The sequence below is a fragment of the Ailuropoda melanoleuca genome, chromosome 4 (assembly GCF_002007445.2).
Source record: "Ailuropoda melanoleuca isolate Jingjing chromosome 4, ASM200744v2, whole genome shotgun sequence".
NCBI lineage: Eukaryota > Metazoa > Chordata > Mammalia > Carnivora > Ursidae > Ailuropoda > Ailuropoda melanoleuca.
Window position 1 is genome coordinate 53,035,729 of NC_048221.1, and position 23,072 is coordinate 53,058,800.

The following is a 23,072-nucleotide window of genomic DNA, read 5'->3' on the forward strand; positions in this document are numbered from 1 at the left end:
AGGCGCGCGCGCGCACCGGAACGCCGCGGCCGGCGCTGGTCCATCCGGCCCCTCGGCGGCCCGCGGGCCCGGCGGCGAGCGGGCGGGAGTTGGTGTCTGCGCTGCCGGCCGGGGAGCCTCCGCCCCGGACTGGGCTGGCACAGCCGCTAGGCGAAAATGAAATTTCAATGGCGCGGACGCCTCTGTTTTCAGGGCAGAGGGCCGGTTGGTCGTCTTAAAAACCCGGGAACGCGGGGCACCGTTATTCGGGTGCAAGCCCGCGCCTCCTGGGGGACGGGGAGCTCCTCGAGGCTAGGTGGTTACTGTATTTTCCCTGTGGTAGTCTCCATCCCAGCCTCCCGCTGAGCGGAAGCCTCTGTGTTTGTTGATTGAAGAAGCAGTCTCACAACAGAGAACCTGTAGGTTAAGTAGGTGGTTCATTGGTGGGTATTGAATTGTTTGTGCCCTACTCTTTACGGATGGTTTTTATTTAGGTGTTAAAGGTCGCCAGCTTCTGGCAGTATTAGGTGAAGTATTGAAATCGTCCAGAGCCTGTTATTTATGGTCTTTTAGTGAACACGTGATCCAAATCTTAATTAAGTCCTTTTCCTCTCTCCCAGCTATTTGGAACTGGTGAACAGTGTGATATATGTGTGTAACACAACTGCAAAATTGCTTAAATATATAAAGAAAATTGCTTCTCTTGGTCTTAGGAATTTTGAGTTGTAGGTTTTCTTTAGATATTTTTCTCTTTTTAAGTCGTGGTTTTGACTTGCTTTGGGAGGTGTGGACCACTTATTTATCCTAGATGCCCTGAAATGTTTTGGCTAGACTCTCCTTGATCATCATGCTTTGTAGGATGAAGATTCTTTGCTAATTGATTTTTTTCTTGCATTTTTCTTGTTATGAATAAATACTGATCCAAGATGGATGGGTTAACATTTTTTCTTAAACAATTGTGCTTTGATCAGGCTGACCCCAACTTCGAGTATTTTGTCTTGTATCTGTATTTGTATTTGATAGGAAATGCTTTAAACACACCTTTTTTTTTCTTTTTTTCTTTTCCCATGTTCTCAACTCGAGAAGAAGTAAGTGGGGAAAAGAGTTAAATTGTAATGTCTTGGTGAATCACACAGATCCTGAAGCTGGAAGGGGCCCCAAGAAATGATATGGTCCAGTCCTCTTCTGCCAGGAAGATCTTACAGGAGAGGTGGGTGAGAATCAGAAAGGTCAAGTGATGTTCCTATGGTTACACAGTGTTTTGGTGGTAAATCCCTATAAACATGGACAATTTTACAGTTGTACTCTTTTTTCAAAAATTAGTTTTTTAATGTTAAATAGTGCTACCAGATATAGTGTAAAAATGTATACATCAGTGAGTTTTGGGTTTTTCTTTTTTTGCAAACACATTATGATTGCACTAATTTTTGAGGCAAATACTAAACAATTATTAATGTTTCTATGATGTATCAGTTTGGCCTGTTGGTAATAGCATTCAGTAGTTGTTCACTTAAAGGTTAGTTGTTCAATATTAAAAGTAGTGTAGAGAGGTACCTGGGTGGCTCAGTTGTTTAATCTTCTACCTTCAGCTCAAGGGGTCCTGGGAATCCCTGCTCAGCGGGGAGTCCGCTTCTTCCTCTCCCTCTGCCCTTTCCCGTCTTGTGCTCTCTCATGCTCTCTCATGCTCTCTCTCAAATAAATAAAATCTAAAAAAAAAAAAAAAATTAAGGTAGATAGGGTTCATAATCTTGAGCAGTTTTTCTTCCCTTGAAAACAGAACACATACAGAGACAGATTGCAAACAATATCAGCAGGTAACAGGCCTCTGCAAGCTGAGATCAGTGCTGCCATAGTGCCACTTTTTTTTTTTTTTTTTTTTTTTTTCTNTTTGCTCTGCTGTGTTTTTGCTAGAAGTCTTTTTAAAAAAATTATTTATTTATTTTAGAGAGTGCACATGCGAGGTGGGGGGTGCAGAGAGAGAGAATCTTAAGCAGGCTCCACTCTTCAGCGTGGAGCCCATCTCGGAGCTCAGTCCCACGACCCTGAGGTCATGACCTAAACCGAAATCAAGAGTCAGATGCTTAATGGACTGAGCTACCCAAGATCCCCTTGCTAGAAGTCTTTTTAGTGAGAGTGTTTTAGTGGCTTTAATCACAAAAAATAATTCAAGTTGTATTATACTAGCTCTACTTTTTTTTTTTTTTGGACTGTAATAAGTATCCATATTTGTATCAACAGTGCTTTTAACGTGTTATCTGCCTTTAAATAAAGGGTTCTTAACTGGGGGGTATAGTAAAGAACTACCAGGCCCCAGTGGTTGTGAAGCAGTAAGCTTTGGGTGGGGCCTGGCATCCGCACTTCTGAGCATCACAGAGAATTCTGATGTACACTACCGCCTGAACCACTGATCTAATTCCAGAAATGCATGGCAAAAGAAAAACGACGAAACTTTTTGTTTCACTTTTTGGAATGCAGTTGTTTTTCCAAACTGACCATTACTGAAGATTATTCATTCACAGGGATGGGGGCTTGAGAGGAGTGACAATGATCTACCTGGTGGTACCCAGCTGTTGTGTGTGCATGTTCTTGGCACCTAGCCAGACTGCGAGTTCTGTGTCAAAATGTGCCTTATCCCTCTCTATCTCAGCCCTTACCACAGTACCTAGTAACGATGGGTATTTACTGAATCACTGCTTTCCCCAGCAACGGTATATGGTGAATAATATTCACATTATCCCACTTTTAAGATGAACGCGGTGAAAACAAAGTTTGATGACTTCCTTGAGCTGGGATGTGAGCATGGGGCTGTTCACTCCTTGCACTGTGCTCTGTGGCTGAGACCCAGGTGTTCCTTTCTCTTTCCTCTCTGTTCTCTGGGCAGGTTGTTTTTTCATAACACTTAACTAGTCTGCTCATTCAGTCATTGAGTAACTTGTCTGTGAGCTCCTTGAGAGCAGGAAAAATATCATGCAGTTTCATTTGGTACATGGCACAGAGTAAACATGTCTTTTGCCATCCAGGGTTATTTAAATAATGTCAATGAAAACCAAATTTTGGTTAAGTAATAGTTGTAGATGTGCTAAAATTTTCAAGTTACTGTTATTAAGCAAAGTTTTGTTTTTTTTTTAACTTGTAAAGATACTGCTTCTGTGGTAGCAGAAATGATGGTTTTCCTTATTTTTGTTGACTAGGAAGGCTTAATAATTACTTTCATAAGTATTTATGTATATCTTTGTATCAACTTTTCTGTAATAGTTTATGCTTTATTGCTATGTAATTTATGAAACTTATGTATCATTTATATAATTATGACATGTTTATAAAATAAACTGTTAAACCTCATATAATTCTTTTTAGCCTTAATTTTTAAGAATGTGGAATCTAAACAGATGTAATCAACGAGTACCAGATTGCACGTTCTTATACTCACATTATCCTGTTTAATCTTCATAACTTTGTGAAGTGGATGGTATTATCTTGTTTTTATAGCTGAAGAGACTGAGGCCTTAAACAGGGGAGCATGACTTCTCCAAAGTCACATGGCTGGCAGGTGGTGGAACATTTATTCATAGTTATTTATGCTTATTTCTCCTCTTGAGGACTTTGAAAAGAAAACCCTCTTCCCACCTCTAAGGGGTCACAGTAGAAGGCTACTTGGAGAAGTCTCAGATTCTGTATACTTGGCCCTTGCTTTTCCCAGGAGGAGAAAAGAGACTGAGCCTGTAGCCTGTGGTAGATTGGTTGGAATGGAACGCAGGGACACTGAGAGAGTTTCTAAGTCCCCTCGAGAATGGCTTTCTCTGGGAGTTTCTGACCTGAGCCTTCCTGGGCCTTGAAAAGGTATTATTTCAAAGTTGTATTTGGCTCAAGTATCTTGCAGTACGTGGAAAATTAGATTATCTTCCCAGAAAAATGTACCTGCCCTTGGTCCCTTGTTTTAGAATGCAGGCTGCCTAATTAGGAACTCTGTCTTGAGGTTGGGAGTTCAGTAGCCCAGCGCCACCACATTAATCACTCGGGCCTGCTGGCCTTTTACTCTCGAAGTCTAAATAGTGGCACTCCTTGAGTTTCTTAAAGAAGAGATTATTTCAGCCCCACAGCCTATTCACTACAAGCCAGGAAATGCACCTCAAAGCCAAAAGTCTCTTGGAAAAGCCTTTCCCTTCTGTGCTTTGCTTTGGATCTTATGCTTCACCCTGGGGAGAGCTAGGATGCTGCCCTGAGGCTTCTGGCCTTGGGGAGTCTTGTGGATATGTTGTCAGGACTGGGTCTACACAACAAATCCTCTTGGTTCTGCCCTCACGTTTGGCCCCTCCTTCACCGTTCTCTAGTTTAGGTCTTCTCTCTGTCCTTCCACCATGGTTCCTAACCTTTCAAACCAGTCTCTACCAGCTGCCCGCTCCCCACACACCATCCTCCCCTTCTCCCACCCACTGCCTCAGTGTTCTGAAACAGCCATTTTTAGCTCTCTTCTGTTAATAAAATTCTTTAATGGCTCTGCATTGCTTAGGGCTGAAGTGAAAACTCAGATGCCTGAAGTGGGGATAGTAGGGGTTGGGTCTGGCAAGTATTCTAAAGGAGGTCAGTAAGTTGAGATAAACACTATTAGTATGTTAAATGGTTATAGTGACACCTGGAGAGCTCACTAGACTTAAAAGGGGCAGCCCCTCATCAGCATCTGGAATGCAGCCAGAAATGGATTTTTCAAGAGAAGCCAGAAATCCAGATTTGTAAATGAAATCTCTTGACTTTGAAATGTTGGCAGTTTACAAGTGGTTTTTTTAAAAACTATGCAGGCCAAGCATCATCTCTTAAACATGGTTCTGGGTCTCAGAGCTAGTTTGGAACTTTTGACCAATCAGATAAAATCTAAACTGAGCCAGGGCCACTGAAAGTCCTTCGCAGTGGGTCTTTTCAGCCCCTTCCAGATTAGAGCATCATTCAATGGTAGTAGTAAAATCAAAACACTTAACTCTGAATTTTGATTCCTTCTATTGACCATACATTTTAATCTGTCTTGGAAAGAGAACTTGGCAGGCAGGAGACAGGAGCCCATGTCTGCAAGTTGTACACAGGTGTGTGTGTGTGTGTGTGTGTGCGCGCGCCTTGGAGGTAGAGGCATGTTCCTCTTGTAGTTCTCATTTTTCCAGAGCATAAATTTACTGTCTCCTGCCAGAGTGGGGAAGGACAGTCACTTGTGCCTATAAAGTGGCATCAAGGTATTTGAGGGTCTCATAACTACTTACAGCGACTCTCAGCTGATCTCTTATTAGTCCTATTCTAGCCTTCCCAGACACCTGTACCTCCAAATCTCCAAGCCTCTTAAGAGCAAGGGCTGGTCCTTGTGTCTCACTGGAGTCCCTCCCAGCAGGCACTGTGGTATTAGTTTTCTGTGCTAAGTCAGCTGCCACTGTCCATGTGTGTATTCTCCAAAAATGAGTTGACCATTTTGATACCCTGTGCCTTTTCTTGCATTTTCTTTGTCCTTTAGGTTATATCTTTTTATTCATTTACTGTCCTTTTAGGTTTTGGAAAGGAGCCAAGAAATGCATGTTTCCTGGTTATCACTGTGAAACTAATCACATCCAAACTCAGTGGCTTAAAAAACACTTTTTAAAATTAATATCTTGCAGTTCTAGGGGGCTCAGATAGGAGGCTCTCTCTGGAGGTCTCTTGTGGTTTCAGTTAGAAAGTGGCTAGAGCTCGAGTCTTCTTTGTCTGTCTAGTGACTGATGCTGTTTGGCAGTGTGAATCCTGACATGTGACTTCTCCGTGTGGCCTGGGCTTCCTCATAGCATGCTGGACACATTCCAGTAGGACGCAAGAGAACAAAGTGGCATTTTACATAAGCCACTTCCTCTGCTACTGCTTGAGCCATCACACAGGTCTGTCCAGGTTCGAGGGGAGGGGATGCATCCTCCACTGCTTGATGGGCAGAGTATCCAAGTGAAACCGTCAGGAGAGTGTACAGGAGGGCGTCTATTGTGGCAGCCATCTCTGACAGAGTAGACTCCATCTCACATGTGTTCAATTTGTCTTCTTTAAACGGAAGATCCGAGTGGTATTTCTAAAACAGATGTTTTGTTCCCTATTTTAAAAGCATCTATAGGAACCACCCCCCAATCTCGTTGCCCCACATCCCCTAGAAACTATAGGATAAGTGCAGTGGCCCTGAATGACCTGGCCACCAACAGCCCTTCTTGTCTCATCTGTTTTTGTGACTTCTTCCCTCCACTCTGGTAATTCTGAACTCCCCATTTCCTGAATATGCCACATGGTATCCTACTCTTTCTCACACCTTTCTACTCCTGCTCTCTTCCTCCAGGGGCCTCTCCAACCCCTTTTCTGTGTAAGGCAAGCCCTCAGATGTCAAGTCACACCCCGACCCAGTGATTTCCTAATCTGCCTCAGGCACAATCCATTCACTGTTATCCATTTTCCCACAGCCCTTGCTCAACGTCTACCACAGAGTGTACCTGACTTCTCTGGGGGTGAGCTCCTGGAAGTAAATAAGCATGTTTCTAGTGCTCAGTACTGTGCCAAGTCTGCTGTCACTGTTAAAATAGCACCTGAGTGTTGCAGTGTTCCAAAGTCCCTTAACATTCTCCTAGACTTACGTGCACAACATTCAGCCCTCGCTCTCCCTCTTCTTCCAGCAGTCAACCGAAAATTTCTAGCACCAGGAAACACAACTCTGATCATATTAACCTTTCTTTCCAGTTAATTAATCCCGGAAGGAAATAACATGTATTCTTGAGGCTCCAGGTTTGTTGAACAAATTTGATTTGTTCATAGATGTTTCAGTTATGACTTAGGTAATCATTTCTCTGTATTAGGAAAGTATCAGTCAACTGTGTATCAGAGTTTCACTCAGCGGAGTGAGTCAGTTTCCAGAGTAACTGACAATCCTCTTCCAACTGAGGATGGTGGTGGTGGCAGGGTACAGAGTAAACCCTGGATGTCTCAGCATGTTCCAGATTTGCCATTAATGGATTGTGGGGCTTTAGAGGAGATCCAACTCGTTGAGTCTGTTGGCTCCTAGGTCAGTTGAGACCCCACCACCTATGGGGGGGGGAGTGTGGAAGGAAGAACGTAGAAGCACTCTTCAAAGTAGTAAACTGAGGGGTTCATGAAGGCCGCTGAACCTCAAAGCTCAAAACTCTTGACCGAAGCCCTGAACTAAACACCTAAATTATGTAGACAAGAAACTTTGAATGTTTAATGCACATTGTTAAATTATATAAAGTTTTGAGATATGGTATTTAGCAAATGTATTTATTGTGACTCCCCCCCGCCAAAGAGAACTTGTCAAGGAACACTATGGTGTATCCTCTATTAGAAGTTTTATCCCTACAGCTTTCCTAAACAAAGAAGAAAAAGACTGTTCCCTTAAAAATTTTCACAAAGGCGGCTGAATAATGTCAAGGGACATATCTGGAAAAAGGAAAGCTTTCTAAGAAATGTTATTTAAAAGGCCATTTTTGGGGCACCTGGGTGGCTTGGTTGATTGAGTGTCCGACTCTTGATTTTAGGTTATGGTCTCAGGGTCATAGGATGACCACCGAGTTAGGCTCCATGCTCAGCAGGGATTCTGCCTGGAAGTCTCTCTCCCTCCCCCTCTGCCCCTCCCGCTCAGGCACATGCTCTAATAAACCTAAAAAAATTAAATAAGTAAATAAAAGGCCATTTTTTTCACATCGTTTTGTTAGGAGGGGATGTTTCTGATCCTATATAGCAAGGGATGGACTCATAGGATAAGACGGATATCTTCATAATTGTAAAAATGGAAGATCTTTGTTGAGTAGGTGAAAGGTTGAGATTTAAGAGAAATTGGTCAAATTGCTACAGTGAAAACTAATGGTCATTTTCCACCCTGCCCCATAAAATAAGATTCAGGGTCACACTGTATGGTATTATAGCTGTATTTTAAAAAGAGCTGTCTAATTTTATGCCTATAATAACTTCCATAATTATACATGTTGGAATAATCAAGTCTCATGCTTTGGGGTATAGCCAATTACTGTAGTAATCAAGAGGTAATTTATTTTCTCATGTACATTGCTCACAGCGGGGCAGCTCCATTACACATTCATGAATTCGAGTGTGGTATTGTTAGGGGTTGTTAAGTACAGGCCACTGGATTTGAGGGCCACAGATTTCCTGGAGATGGAATTCTTTTAAATCTTCATCTGTTTCTTGTATCTGTTACTTTAAAAGGAGTTCTTAGGAACATATAGGCTTATTGCCTATAGTTGACCACAAGACAGATTTTTGGATACAGCTTGTTGGTGAACACATTAGATATAGAGCCAAATTCTTCCTTACTTTCCCTCTGATTCTACCTTTGGAGAGAATGTGAATTGCACTTTTGAAGGTGAGATCTTCAATTCTGAACAGAACTTGAGGTCACTTAGGGCAGTTCTCACTTGAGTGGGGAAATCTTTGTATAATGAACTAGAGTAGTGGTCACTGTTGAAAATAAGCTTTGGGAGCCACTGGCATGAAACATGTTATTCTAAAGTTCTATCATATGTGCAACTCTCAGCTCCTGGAGAAGTATAATTTATAATTTACATATATCAGTAACAGTACAGTATCACCAGATTATCTGTGCAAGGAAGAAACTGAGGCCACCTAGGGAAATTCCTCCATGGCCCTGCATAGCCCTTGCATTATGCTAATCCAAACCATAGTCTTCTTTCCAAAAGATGTGGTCCGAAGAGTGGTCTTAGTGGGTGGATCCTCAGCAGCCGTCCTCCCCTCAGGCCCCAGCTGAGGTCTGTCCCTCTAAGTAGCTTAAGAAAGGGCAGGCATAAGTAAGTGTGGACCTGGAGCACCATGGAAGGCCTGCTGGGTGCTTCTAAGAAAAAGCTAACACAGGAAAATGAGTTGCCCTTCCCTGATGCCTGGGAACAGGGAAACCTATAGCCCAGCCATGTTGGCAGTCACTCATCAATCTCTGGAGAACCAGCCCTGGAATCAAGCTGACACTGGACAGCAGATTAAAGAAGCCCAAAGAGCTTGGTTCTTAGGGATTCTGTTGAAGTCTGAAACTGCCCTGCTTTTGGACCTCCTCTTCTAAAGCTATTTTCCTGTTTAAACCAATTTAATGTTTCCTCTTACTTGCTGTTGAAAACAGACTTCTTAGCATGGACACCTCTGTCCTTTCAACTGACCATTCATGTGTGGAAGCACAAAAACTCACAATTATAGAAGCCACAAAACACGGTGGAATCAATTAACAGAATATTCTAGCATGTTGTTGACTCTGCCTTGTAGCAGAGCTTGGACTCTGGTTTAGTCCCCATTTAGGGCTTCAGTGTTCCGCGATGACATTTATACTGTCAAACAAAAGGCTGGGCTGGATGAAGAGACTCTGACCTCATTACCCTTCAGTGCTGGTAGCAGGGCTGTTGGTGTCCTGGGCACTGGCCCGCATGGCATATGCCCAGTGATCCGCCCTCAGTCCACACCCACACATGGGACCTGGCTGCATCCAAGGGAGAATATGTGGTCAGCTTGTCTGACCACAACAACTCAAAGCCTACTTTTGATATGTGCAAAAATTATTACCAGGAGCCAGGAACTCAACCAATGTCCCCGGACAATTTGTTTCTAGTGTGCTTTGTATTAGTAATCATGAACAGAATTCTTACTACTTACTAAGACCAATCCAGGCTGGAAATACATTGTCTGCAGGTAAGGGGTGAAGCCACTAAGAAGTGCTTGCTTTCCATGCAACTCCAGTTTCTTAAAATTTTACTGATTCTGAGAAACAGGCAGAGGCCAACCCTGCAAAGGTCTGTGTTTTCTTGACCCATATGTGAAGAGCTCAAGGAGAGGTCATTTAAACCAAAGGTGGGGGGAGACCTGAAGACCAAAGGAGCTCAGCCTGCCCCTGCCAGGCCCTTTTCAGGCCTAGTTTCTTTCTTGCCACTTCCATGGATAAGAAGGAAGTTCTTTGCAAATTGTCTTCGTTTTGTATTGTCACAGAGCAGGGCTTGTTACTTATTTTCACTTTGTACAATGCATGCCCTTCCCCATGGGGTTATGGTTTCCAGTCCCCTTTTTTGAATGTTTGGTTTGTGCTTTACCCCTGAACACTTTGGGAAGCTGGAATGTCTCCATGTGACTGGTGAAAACACCAAGGCTTGGAGCTACTGAAGTGAGTGACTTTGCCCAGGGCTTGCGTGCTCTCATTTCTGGGCTACAACTTCGCACAGAACTGCTTTCTCCCTAGAAACAGCCCTTGCTAAAGGCACACAGCAGAGGGGCTGCTCTGTGCCCAGGGAGCAGGTAGGCAAAGCAGATACCAGAGGGTCTCGGGGAGCATGGTCGTGGCATCAAAGCTGGCCATTTATCCAGCCCCTGGGTGCAGCTGAAAGGAGCACCCTTAGGCCAGGTGGGTGGCTTCACCTGAGTTATTCCAAGCTGGCCCCATGAACCTGTAAAATGGGCTGGATGAAGAGAAGGTCAGGGAAGGAACAGCAAGTGAAATCGGCTAGTAGAAACTGGCTGAAATTGAAGAACCGTGGGAAGGACAGGTAAGAATGAGTTACAGGTAAGCTGATGGGTCCCTGTCCAGTCACACAGGAACCGTGGAGGATCTTAGTGGCCCCTGCCACTCCTTTTATAAAACCGATCTAGTAGGTTTTATCTATAACCCAGGTGGTTTTTATTAGGGTAACTACTCACTGAGAAATAAAAGCCCCATTACCTCTTCTTTTCAGAGCATCAGAAATAGGATGTCATATGGTACAAGAGGCCCTCAGATGACTTCCAGATGCGTAATTCTCTCTGGATCCCAGAAACAATGGCCAGTGGCACAGAGCAGATTGGGGAAAATTCCACTACCTGGTGCCAAAGTCTTGCTGTGCATTTTGAAGGCTCAGAGGCTCTAGAAGGCTCACTTAAGTATGTCTGACGATGAAAGTGGTTGCATTGGAATTGACCTCAAAAATTGCTAAAAAGATCTGTCTAATCACTTAGTTTGAATCATTAATTAAATGTTTAATGCAAACATTTTAAAAGAGAAATTGCAAACTAGAAAAAAAAATTCCCCTGAAAATATTTAATGTAAGTAACTCCTTGAGATGGTGCTTTTTACAAAAGGTTTGTCAGCAAATGCTGATTTGTTTAGGGGACAGGACATCAGGAAATGATATGATTGTTTTCTATTTCAATGACAGTAACAAGGACTCCCACCTGCCCCACCCACACTCTGCTTTATATAGAAATCTGTCCCGCATGATAAGCAGCGGTCATCAGCAGGTGGCTGAGCCCCCGGTGCCCAGAGAGTATCTTCAAGCCACTACTTCTGTGCTCCCTCGCTGTGTCCAGAGCCACTGGCCAAGACCACTAATTCACCTTCCGACTGTATCTTTTCTCTCCTCGTATCTCTTTCAAGGCTTTGGTAGTACAGCCGAAGGATAACCACGTTGAAAACAAGCACCGATTCTTTGACACAGAACACTGTCAGCTCATGCTGGGTAAACACAGGAAGGCACACAATAAATTAAAGCAGGCCCTATCTCTTCAGAGGGTTGGCAGTGACCTCCAGGGTGGGGGCTGGGTCTGCCAGCAGCCGAGCTTCCAGCACTGGTGTGGTGTGAGGACCACCCTGGGAAGGAGGGTGTCCTTCCTTAGTTAAGTCATGTCAGTATACAGGTTTCATCATCGAGTGGAGGAAAACTTCCTTGCCTTCTTTATCCAGTGCAGTGCGGCCTCCGCAGTCAGAAGGACCCTCCCCTCCGAGTGCCACTCGCCCACTTGGCAAGGCCTAGCCATATTTGCACAAATCAATTGTACGTACACCCCTGTTGAGAACTGGCGGCAAATTAGTCCACAGGACACCGTCTGCTCCTTACTTCAGTAAATCACTTGGAAAACAAAGAACTGGAGGTTGTAGCTCAGTAAAACAATAAAGTGCTTTCGATGAGGGTAGCTGTTATTTACCAGTTGTTTCTTGTTTCACCTGAGGCACCGACATCAATGCTATGAAAGGTGATAATGTTTACCACTAGTAAAAATTGTAAAAGCTTGTTTCCGCTAAAAAGCCTGCATTTCTAAAATGTACTTTTTTTCCTATTGTTTCCATGTCTTCACGTTACTAAACGTGATCTCACTACTGGGTAAGGAAATAGTTTATGCTGGGGTAGGGTGGGGTCGGGCAGGTGTAAGACACAAGAACAGAAAAGGAGCGGTTCATAAATATTCCGTAAGGGTTCCACTTGTGATGATGAGAGAGGGGGTTATAGCAAAAAAGATGAGGCCCCGTGCTGAATCCAGATGTGAGTCCCGATGAGTGGAGACACAGTAAAAGCTTCTGGAAGGGTCCACATTCAACCTAAGCCTTTATTCTGAGTCCACATGCTTGATAACTGCTATAACACACTTGCATCTTCCATGGCCTCGATCCACCTGTACAACAGAGGAGAAGGGACACTTAGGTGTCACAGCTCTGGGACTCTGGTCAGAGAACCGAGAAGTGGCCAGAAGCCTGATGTCGGGGACCATGTCATATTCATATTTATTTCCCTAGCATTTAGCAAAAGGTCTGGCACATGGTGCAAAGGTTTTCTGAATGAAAGCATGCCTGTATGAATGAATCATGAATAAAATCTTACAACCAGGAACAGGTAGTCCCACTGTTCTACTGTGGCCCAAAGGGATATGATGGCACAGGATGGCTGGAGCAGAGAGAAGCCAAAGCCCTGGGTAGCAACTTGTTCCCTTCTAGAGGGAGAGGCAAGGAGATACAGGCCTAGTTATTTGGGTACCTTTGAGCTGAATTGGTATCCTCTGCTTTGAAGCTATAAAATAGAGTTTTCTTGTGGTAGAGGTGAAAAATAGGTCCTATTTCACTGCTGCCCTCTTCCTTCTCTGGGGCAATGGTGAAACCGAGCAGGGGCATGCTCTCCATGGCCACTGTGTCCTGCAGAGGGCAAAGGGGAAAACGATATTAAACATGGCACTACACACAGTCAACTGCTCAGCATTTACTATTCCCTCTGATTTAAGATGCATGACGAGCCCTTCTGTGTGAGGCGGGCTTTGGCAACAATGGAATAACCACACACATACTCTTCACCCTCTCTTCCCACCTGGACCAGTCATGAGGAGAGAAAGAACCTTAACATCTTGTCACAGCCTATTAGGGTCTAGGCATTTTCATCTTTATATTATCTTGTTGAATCTTCACAACAATCATAGAAGGTGTCACTCCTGTTCTAAGACGACACTGAAGCTCAGAGAAAGTAAATAACTCCCTAAGATCGCACAGTTTAGTAAGGGGCAGAACCAGAATTTGGACTCATGACCACCTTCTAACACTGCATTCTTTCTGCTGACTTGATTAGTTAGAGACTCTGTTTTCCAGAGTTACTCAGATAACATACCCTATATTTATTCCCCCACACCCTCATCCACAACGTCTCAATATGGAGCACTTAGGGTGTCTGTGCTATAAAGTTGCTAATAATGTGAGGAGACATACACAGAGAACATAAATGGATCTTAAAATCACAGTATTTAGTGGAAAAAGATTTCTGTATATAAAGATATATTTACACATACATATTTATGTGAAAATACATGCTTATTAAAATACAACTTTATGAAACCACACATGCACAAAGAGATATATAGTTAAATAATTAGTTAAGATATAATTAGTTAAGAAGGCTGTGGGAGGAGAAGGAGGAGGAGTTGAGGTTGTGTATAACATGCAATCAATTTTCAAAGACTGCTGGATCAGGAAAAGCATCTGACAAAACTCAGTATCGATTCATGATTAAAAAAAAAAACCCGCAGCAAACTAGAAGGGAACTTCCTTACTCTGAGGGCATCTATAAAATACCTACAGCTAACATCCTACCTAATAGTGAAATACTGAATGCTTTTCCTTTAAGATTGGGGGAACAAGGCAAAAGGGTGCTTGAGTTAAACTCAAAATTGTCCTAGCCATTGCATTAAGGCAAGAAGAAGAAAAACAAAGCTCAGAAAAAGAAGAAATTAAACTATCTGTGCTTGCAAAAGGACTTTTTGATTATAAAATAATTACCAGAACCATTAATCAATTTAGCAAGATTATGGGATAATCAATTTTTAATATCTTTATAGCAAACAACTAGAAAATAAACCCCATTCAAAATAGCATGCAAAAAATAAAACAGGAATAAATAGAAATGCAAGAACAGAAGTATGAGACCTCTCTCCTAAAACTATAAAACATTAAAAGAAAAACTAAAGAGCTAAATAAATGAAGATTTATGCCATATTCATAGATTTGAAGATTCAATATTGTTAAGATGCAATGCTCCCTGAATTCATTCAACAATCCCTGTTATAATCTCAGGCTTTTGGGTAGAAATTGACAAGTTTATATGGAAACACAAAAGACCTAGAATACCCCAAACGATCTTTAAAAAGAACAAAGTTGGAGGGGCACCTGGGTGGTTCAGTCGATTAAGCATCAGACTGGTGGCTTTGGCTCAGGTTATGATCTCATGGGTCATGGGATTGAGCCCTGTGTCAGTGGAAAGTCTGCTTGAGATTTTCTCCCTCTGACCCTTCCCCCCATCCTGCGTGCACACGCTCTCAAAGAAAAAAAAGAACGAACGAACGAACAAACGATGTTGGAGGCTTACACAATCTGACTTCAAGATTTATTATAGAGTTCTAGTGATTAAGGCAGTAAGGTAGTGGCATAAGAATTGGTAAATATATCAGTGAAACAGAACACTCTGAGATAGCCCCAAATGTATTTAGTCATTTGATATTTAACAAAGGCACCAAAATAATCCTATAGGAAAGGAAAGTCTTTTTTTTTTTTTTAAACAAGTGGTGTGGAATTACTGGATATCCATAAGGAAAAAAGTGAACCCCAACCTGTCTCACACCATACCCAAAATTAATTTCAGACAGACGTGAATATAAAAGCTAAAACATTCAAGTTTTCAGAAGCAAAGACAGGGAACAACTTTGTGACTTGCAGTAGACAAGTTTCTTATGATATGAAAATCAACAGCCATAAAGGAAAACATTAATAAATAAGGTTTCATTTAAGTTAAAAACTCTGTTTACCATAAGAACAGAACAAATTCATTTATTAAGAAAATGCACAGGCAAGCCACAGACAGGGAGAGAATATTCACAAAACATTTATCCGGGGTGCCTGGGTGGCAGAGCGGTTAAGCGTCTGTCTTTGGCTCGGGGTGTGATCCTGGCGTTATGGGATCGAGCCCCACGTCAGGCTCCTCTGCTATGAGCCTGCTTCTTCCTCTCCCACTCCCCCTGCTTGTGTTCCCTCTCTCACTGGCTATCTCTATCTCTGTCAAATAAATAAATAAAATCTTTAAAAAAGAAAAAAACATTTATCTGACAACAGACTGGTATCCAAGATATGTAAAGAATTCCTGTAACTCAATAATAAGAAAACTTACTTAAAAAATGTGCAAGAGATCTGAACAGACGCTTCTCAAAGGGAAATACAGAAATAGCCAATAAGCACATCATTAGTTAGAGACTCTGTAACTCATTAGTTACTAGGGAAATCTAAATTAAAACCACACAGAGATACTAGTAAATTAATGACTGACAATACCAAGTGTTGACTAAGATGGGGAGCAACCATAACTCTCACACTTACGTACATAGTTGAGGGGAGTATAAAATGGTAGACCACTTTGCAAACGGTCTGTAATTTCTGATAAACCAAACATATACCTTCCTATGATCTAGAAATTCCAATCCTAGGTGTCTACCCAAGTGAAATAAAAACCTATTTTCATGAAAAAAACCCATATACAAAAGGTTAAAGGGGCTTTATTCATAATCACCAAAAATCAGAAACAACCCAAATGTCCTTCAACTGATGAATGGGATAAACACAGGCTGGTATGTTCACAACATGGAATACTACTCAGTCATGAAATGTAATGACCTACTGCTGTATTCAAAAACATGGATGACTCAAACACCTCATGCTGAGTGGAAGAAGTCCCATTTATATGTGATTCTATTTACATCAAGATTCTAGAAGAGGTAAAACAAAACAAAACAAAACAAGGTAAAACCAATCCATGGTAGAAAAAATTCAGAACAGTGTGCTGCCTCTGGGGATAGAAATGAGGTGGGGATGCCCAGGTAAACAACTGGGGTTCACGGTAGTACACACAGTGAAAACTGGCTATCCATTTTATCAAATCTTTTTTCTTTGATCGAATTGGAAAGCTTAGTCCTATCACTGGCATGGTCTTACTAAGAAATTGTACTAGTTCTTTATAGAAAAACTACTTTGGAAGCATACTTAAAATCCACCTTTTAAAATCAACTTAGGGTGTCGCTTCCAATGACAACCGTTGCTCAGGACCTAGAGAATGGACACTGCACTGAGGATGGGTTTTCCACTCTCAGACAGGATTTACCTCTTTGGTGGTTATTTAATTATCACTAGCCTTCATTCACCTGTCTAAGCAAGAATTTCTTCCCAAAGACTGGTCCATGAAATGGGATAGTTCCATGAGATACTCCATGAGGAAGGGCCTATGGTCAGGCCAGCTTGGCCAATCTCCTCAGATTTCCAGAGATACTCAACACACCTGGGTATGTTACAGATTCTGAGAAGTACTCCCACTAACTGCCTACTCACGGTCCCCTCAGAACCCAGTGTTCAGAGAACCCCTGTGAGCATGCCGTATAAGACCTACTTTGGAAGATGCTGCCCTGGGCTGCAGGTGGGCATTACATCACATTTCAGTTTGTTCTGGAAAGATCGAAATTCTCCTCAGGTCCTCTGTGGGCTATGTCAGCGAGGGCTCGGCTCACTCAGCACTGGAGTCACTCAGGCCCACTGTGGGTCCCCCTCTGTCTGTGTCCCTGCTGGCCTCTGGGATTCCCTGAGGAAAGGGCAGGCTCCAACCATCACAGCCGCAGGTCTTTTGTAAGAGAAAGTTTATGCCCCAAAAAAGAAAGTGTCTTGCACCTTCGCCAGCCTCTGGGGTCAGGGTAGAAGGGCCAGCCCTGTGCTGATGTGAATATCCTCCTGGGGTAAAGCACACACCCTCTGCATCTGGGCACTTGAATCCCATTTTCAAAGTGGGTTTAGTCCGTGGAAGCCACCAGATGGTGCGGCCTAGACATGGAAATCTTTCAAACTGTTCTCCGGGTTCAGCCTGGGTCAAGACCAGACAGCACCGTGCTATATAACCATAGCCCACACCTGGCTACTCTGGAAGCAGGCTTGACTTCCAAGGCCCTTCTACATTTTATATGTAAAGGGAGGATGCTCTGTAAAAAGTATCAACTTCAGTTTTATTTAGTAGAAACATTACCATGAAACAATGTAGTTCCCTGATAAAAGAAATACACAGAGCAAAAAAGTGTGGTAGCTTCCTCCGAGCTGTTGAATTCTGTCCCAAACAACTGAGGTGGAGAGCAAAAAGCAGCCTGCTCTTACGGAGTGCCTGGCTTGTGCTAGACGCTGGGCCTGTAACCTTCAAACACTTGCACAGGTCTGCATGCTGTCCTTCCTTATCTCCACAGAGAAATGGTAAATTCTTTCAACTTGGAACCCACGCACGGTTGTATAGTCACAGCAACATCAGCCCACGGTACTGCTCAACACAGACTTGAGTGACATGGGAACTGGAGCCAGCATCCAGCACACTGCCTCGCAGGTGATGGGGTGTTATGCATACCCAGATGGACATTCTGAGACATGAGCTTAACCTGAGGGCCTTCCCAGGTGAGAGGAGAGAAACACCACTACCTCACTGGCCATGTAGGTGTAGAGCACTTTGCCTTTGATGACAAACCAGAGCTTCTTCCAGTGTCGCTTGCCTTTCTTGCACCGGCTGAGATAGCCACTGATGGCAGAGCCCTCTCCGGAGGCGGCCACCTGACAGAAGAGAAGCAGAGCGGTCAGGGCACCAGGTGGTAGGCATGGTTCGGACAGGGCTAAAATGACATTGCAAGCCAGCTGGCAGAATGTTTATACTGCTTTGAAATCTGAAACTTGGATAAGGTCTCAGGATACGTCCAGCACCTCAAATCAGCAAAACAGTACCAGGGATTAAGACAGGACTTACTGAGTGTACCCAGGAGACACAAGAGTCAAAAACCACCCTTAGGAGTGCTGCCCCGAGTGGTGGTTCACATTCTTGGCTCCCTCTCCCCAACCCCCAAGGCCCCATAATACGAAACTGCAGATATCTGGGGGAAAGGTTCTTCCTTCTAAAATTGATTCTTACAAGAGTTACCTATTCTTCTCAAACTATTGAAAAAAAACAGAAAAGGAAGGGAATATTCCAAATTCATTCTATGAAGCCACCATTACCCTGATACCAAAACCAGATAAAGAAATCACTGAAAAAGAGAACCACAGGCCAAATATCTCTGATGAACATAGATGCAAAAATCCTCAACTAAATACTGGTAAACCATATAAAACAATACATCAAAAAGTCATTCACCACGATCAAATGGGATTTATTCCTGGGATGCAAGGGTGGTTCAATATTTGCAAATCAATCAATGTGATACATCACATTAACAAAAGAAACAATAAGAACCGTATGGTCATTTCAATAGATGCAGAAAAAGCATTTGACAAAGTACAATATACATTCATGATAAAAACAGTCAATAAAGTAGGTTTAGAGGGAGCACACCTCAACATAATAAAGGCCATATATGAAAAATGCATAGCTAATATTATCCTAATTGCAGAAAAACTGAGAGCATAGCTAATATTATCCTGATTGCAGAAAAACTGAGAGCTCTACAGTCTGGAATCAGACAGGGATGTCCACTTTCGCCACTTTTATTCAACATAGTACTGGAAGTCCTGGCAACAGCAGACAATGAAAAGGAATAAGAGGCATCCAAATCGTGGCGCCTGGCTGCCTTAGTCAGTGGGGCATGCGACTCTTGACTTCGGGGTCATGAGTTTGAGCCCCATGTTGGGTGTACAGATTACTTTTAAAAAGGCATCTAAATTGGGAAGGAAGAACTAAAATTTTCACTATTTGCAAATGACATGCTACTATATACAGAAAACCTAAAAGACCACCAATAAACTGCTAGAATTGATAAATTAATTCAGTAAAGTCACAGGATACAAAATCAATGTACAGAAATCTGTTGCATTTTTATACACCAATAATGAAGCAGCAGGAGAAATTAAGGAATCAATCCCATTTACAACTGCACCAAAAACAATAAGATACCTAGGAATAAACCAAACCAAAGAGGTGAAAGACCTATATTCTGAAAACTATAAAACACCAATGAAAGAAACTGAAGATGGCACGAAAAGATGGAAAACATCCCATGCTCATGGACTGGAAAAACAAGTATTGTTAAAATATCTATATTACCTAAAGCAACCAACATATTTAATGCAGTCCCTATCAAAATACCACTAGCATTTTTCACAGAGCTAGAACAAAACAATCCTAAAATTTGTGTGGAACCACAAAAGTCCCCAAATAGCCAAAGCAACCTTGAAAAGGAAAGCAAAGCTAGAGGCATCACAATTCTGGACTTCAAGTTATATTACAAAGCTGTAGTCATTAAAACAGTATGGTACTGGCACAAAAACAGATACAGAGATCAATGGAACAGAACAAAAAACCCAGAAATGGACCCACAACTATATGGTCAAGTAATCTTGGACAAAGCAGGAAAGAATATCCAATAGGAAAAGACTGTCTCTTCAACAAATGGTATTGGGAGAACTGGAAAACAACATGCAAAAGAATGAAACTAGACCACTTGCTTATACCATACAGAAAAATAAATTCAAAATGGATTAAAGACCTAAATGTGAGACCTGAAACCATAAAAATCCCAGAGAACACAGGCAGTAGCCTCTTTGACATCAGCTGTAGCAACTTCTTTCTAGATATGTCTCCTGAGGCAAGGGAAACAAATGCAAAAAATAAACTACTGGGACTTCATCAAAATAAAAAGCTTCTGAACAGCAAAGGAAACAATCAACAAAACTAAAAAGCAACCTTTGGAATGAAAAAAATAATTGCCAATGACATATCTGATAAGCGGTTAGTATACAAAATACATAAAGCACTTATAAAACTCAACACCCAAAAACCAAATAATCTAATTAAAAAGTGGGCAGAAAACTTGAACAGATATTTCTCCAAAGAAGACATCCAGATGGCCAACAGATACATGAAAAGATGTTCAGCATCACTCATCATCAGGGAAATGCAAATCAAAACTACAATGAAATACCACTTCACACCTGTCAGAATGGCGAAAATCAACAACACAAGAAAAAACAGGTGTTGGTGAGGATGTGGAGAAAGGGGAACCCTTTTGTACTGTTGTTGGGTATGCAAACTGTGCAGCCACTCTGGAGAACAGTATGGAGGTTTCCTCAAAGAGTTAAAATAACTATCTCGATCTAGCAATCACACTACTGGGTACTTACCCAAAGAATATTAAAACACTAATTCACAGGGATACACATACCCCAATGTTTATAGCAGCATTACTGACAACAGCCAAGTTATGGAAGCAGCCCAGGTGTCCACCAATTGATGAATGGCTATAGAAGATGTAGTAAATACATACGGTGGAATATTACTCAGCCACGAAAAAGAATGAAATCTCGTCACTTGCAATGACATGGATGGAGCTGGAGAGAATTATGCTAAGTGAAATAAGTTGGTCAGAGAAAGACAAATACCATATGATTTCACTCATATGTGGAGCTTAAGAAACAAAACAAATGAGCAAAGGGAAGAAAAAAAAGAGATGGAGCAAACCAAGAAACAGACTCTTAACTACAGAGAACACACCGATGGTTAGCAGAGGGAAGGAGTGGGGGGACGGGTGGAATAGGTGATGGGGATTAAGGAGGGCACTTGCTGTGATGAGCACCAGGTGGTGTATGGAAGTGCTGAATCACTATGTTGTACACCTGAAACTAATAAACACTGTTAACTAACTGGAATTTAAACAAAACCTTGAAAAAAATTTAAAAACCCACATATACGCACTCAAAAAAAATAAATTAGATTCTTACATTTTTAAAAAATTTTTTAAAGATTTTATTTATTTTGGAGAGAGAGAGCATGCATAAACACAAATGTGGGGAGGGGCAGAGGGAGACAGAATCTCAAGCAGACTCTGCACTGAGTGTGGAGCCTGACGTGGACTCGATGTGGGACTCGATCTCATGATACCGAGATTGTGACCTGAGCCGAAACCCAGAGTCAGATGCTCAGCTGACTGAGCTACCTAGGCGTCCCTGATTCTTACACTTTTAAGCTCATCTCTTGTATTTAAGGATGGATCCTCTTTGTAATATTTACTTAAAAGGTTTTATAATCTTCTTCCTAATGGGGAGTTTTAATTTCTGTTGTTACTAGAAGTAGTATTTGTCTGTTGCAGTCTTTATGTGGGGGTTCAGAACCCAACACATGTTTAGAGCAATACCAGTCTGTGGTTCCAGCCCAGGTTATCCCAGTTATTTGATGGGTAATATGGGCAATTTACTTCTTCTAAGTCTTAGTTTCCCTACTAGCAAAATTGGAATTAAATGACATAAGACAGATGCCTGACAGGTACAGTGCCTGACCCACGGAACTGGTCATAAATACTAATCTTACTATCGGAGCAAGAAGGACAGGTTTGGAAATAATTTTATCTGACTTTCCCATTTTACAGATGGGGAAACTGAGGCCTAGAGGAATGGCGGTATCTACTGAAGGTCAATCCCTAATTAGTTGAAGAGAGGGTAAGAACTTGGATCTCTTGGCAAATACTCCTAATGTCAATGAACTTCTTTGCAGGGAAAGGAGGACACCACCAGCCTGGGATTTTTTTTTAAAGATTTTATTTATTCATGAGAGCGAGCGAGAATGAGTGGGGGAAGGGGCAGAGGGAGAAGGAGAAGTAGATTCCCCACTGAGCAGGGACTGACGTGGGGCTTGATCCCAGGACCCCAAGACCATGACCTGAGCAGAAGGCAGACGCTCAACCGACTGAGCCACCCTGGTGCCCAGCCTGGGCTGTGTTAAGAAGTACCAGGAAAGGAGCCTGCCTCCGCCACAGGTTCCAGGACTCCCAGCACCAGACACTGGCTTTCTCTCCCTGCACTTGCCCTGCCAGGGCAGCTCACAGAGTGAGAAAGGCAGAGTGGACAGAGTATGCTGGGGGAAACCAATTCTGACCTCCCTTTCTGGCAGATGCTCGGGGAGGCAGCATTTCTGCAGACTTCCTCATGGGGGAGCAGGGCTTACCGCTAAGGTGGAGCTCCTGGGGAAAGGAGACAGGGCAGTGGGTGACAGGGTGGGGCACATTTCTCCTGGGGCTGCTGCAAATCCCACTAAGGGCAGTCTTTGCTGGCTAATAAAAAGGTTGTCACTTTGAGCAAGAATTACCAAAGGGCTAGCTAGGACACCAGCATCAGAGACAGCTGGATTCTAGAAGGCTAAGAGCAGTGGTTCTCAAACTCTGTGCCCATGGAACATTCAGGTTCTGTAAGTGACTACCCAGCAAAAGTGAAAAGGTGATCTTTTCTCAATTGGTGCGAAGGGACTAATTAAATAAATGATGCTACAACCATACAACGTAAAAAGCATGAGATTTGTATGTCTGAGGAAATGTGGAATGATACCACTAGTGGAATGATAGCTAAGAGAAAGTTAGTGTGAAAAGTGTATAGAAGATTCAGTACAACTTGTTATCTTTTCAGTAAAAAAAACAAAAACAAAAACTTGATGGTGGCTACCTCTGGGGGTAGGTGGGACTGGAGGAGTTTGGGGAGGGAGAAAAACTCATGTTTTATCAGGTATTCTTTTGTGCTGTTTTGAAAAAAAATTTTTTACCATGTATCTGTTATTCCCAAGAATTTTTAATATGCAAAGGAATTAAGTGAATGAGAACTGCACCCCTTTAAAGTTTCCATACTCTAACACTCTTTTAAACCCTTGCCACCTGCTACTCAATAACGAATATTAATGCAAAAACTTGGAAACAGCTGATCACACTTCTTTTGACAGCTTGTATATTCATGGGCGCATATTTGTTTGTGGTTGTGACCAGAATACAGACATATCATC

At 42.4% G+C, this 23,072-nt stretch overlaps 1 protein-coding gene and 2 long non-coding RNA genes across 5 annotated transcripts in view; 2 read left to right on the top strand and 1 right to left on the bottom strand.

Moving 5' to 3' along the window:
• The first annotated feature begins 6 nt into the window (after positions 1-6).
• LOC117801934 lies at positions 7-10,951 on the top strand. The gene is made up of 3 exons (XR_004624780.1): positions 7-1,189; positions 5,706-5,864; positions 10,710-10,951. It is a non-coding gene; the product is annotated as an uncharacterized LOC117801934 (long non-coding RNA).
• Positions 10,951-23,072, bottom strand: part of FGD5 (FYVE, RhoGEF and PH domain containing 5) — a 118,887-nt gene continuing 106,765 nt past the window's right edge. For both annotated transcript variants that reach the window (XM_034658816.1, XM_002920680.4), the window contains exons 19-21: positions 17,750-17,878; positions 12,759-12,913; positions 10,951-12,399 (exon numbers count right to left, since the gene is read on the bottom strand). In XM_034658816.1, coding sequence (XP_034514707.1) covers positions 12,363-12,399; positions 12,759-12,913; positions 17,750-17,878 — 321 coding nt within the window. In that variant the 3' untranslated portion in view covers positions 10,951-12,362. The remainder of the gene's footprint in view (positions 12,400-12,758; positions 12,914-17,749; positions 17,879-23,072) is intronic.
• Positions 21,679-23,072, top strand: part of LOC105238279 — a 34,821-nt gene continuing 33,427 nt past the window's right edge. For both annotated transcript variants that reach the window (XR_004624781.1, XR_002142997.2), the window contains exon 1: positions 21,679-21,745. This is a non-coding gene — a long non-coding RNA (uncharacterized LOC105238279). The remainder of the gene's footprint in view (positions 21,746-23,072) is intronic.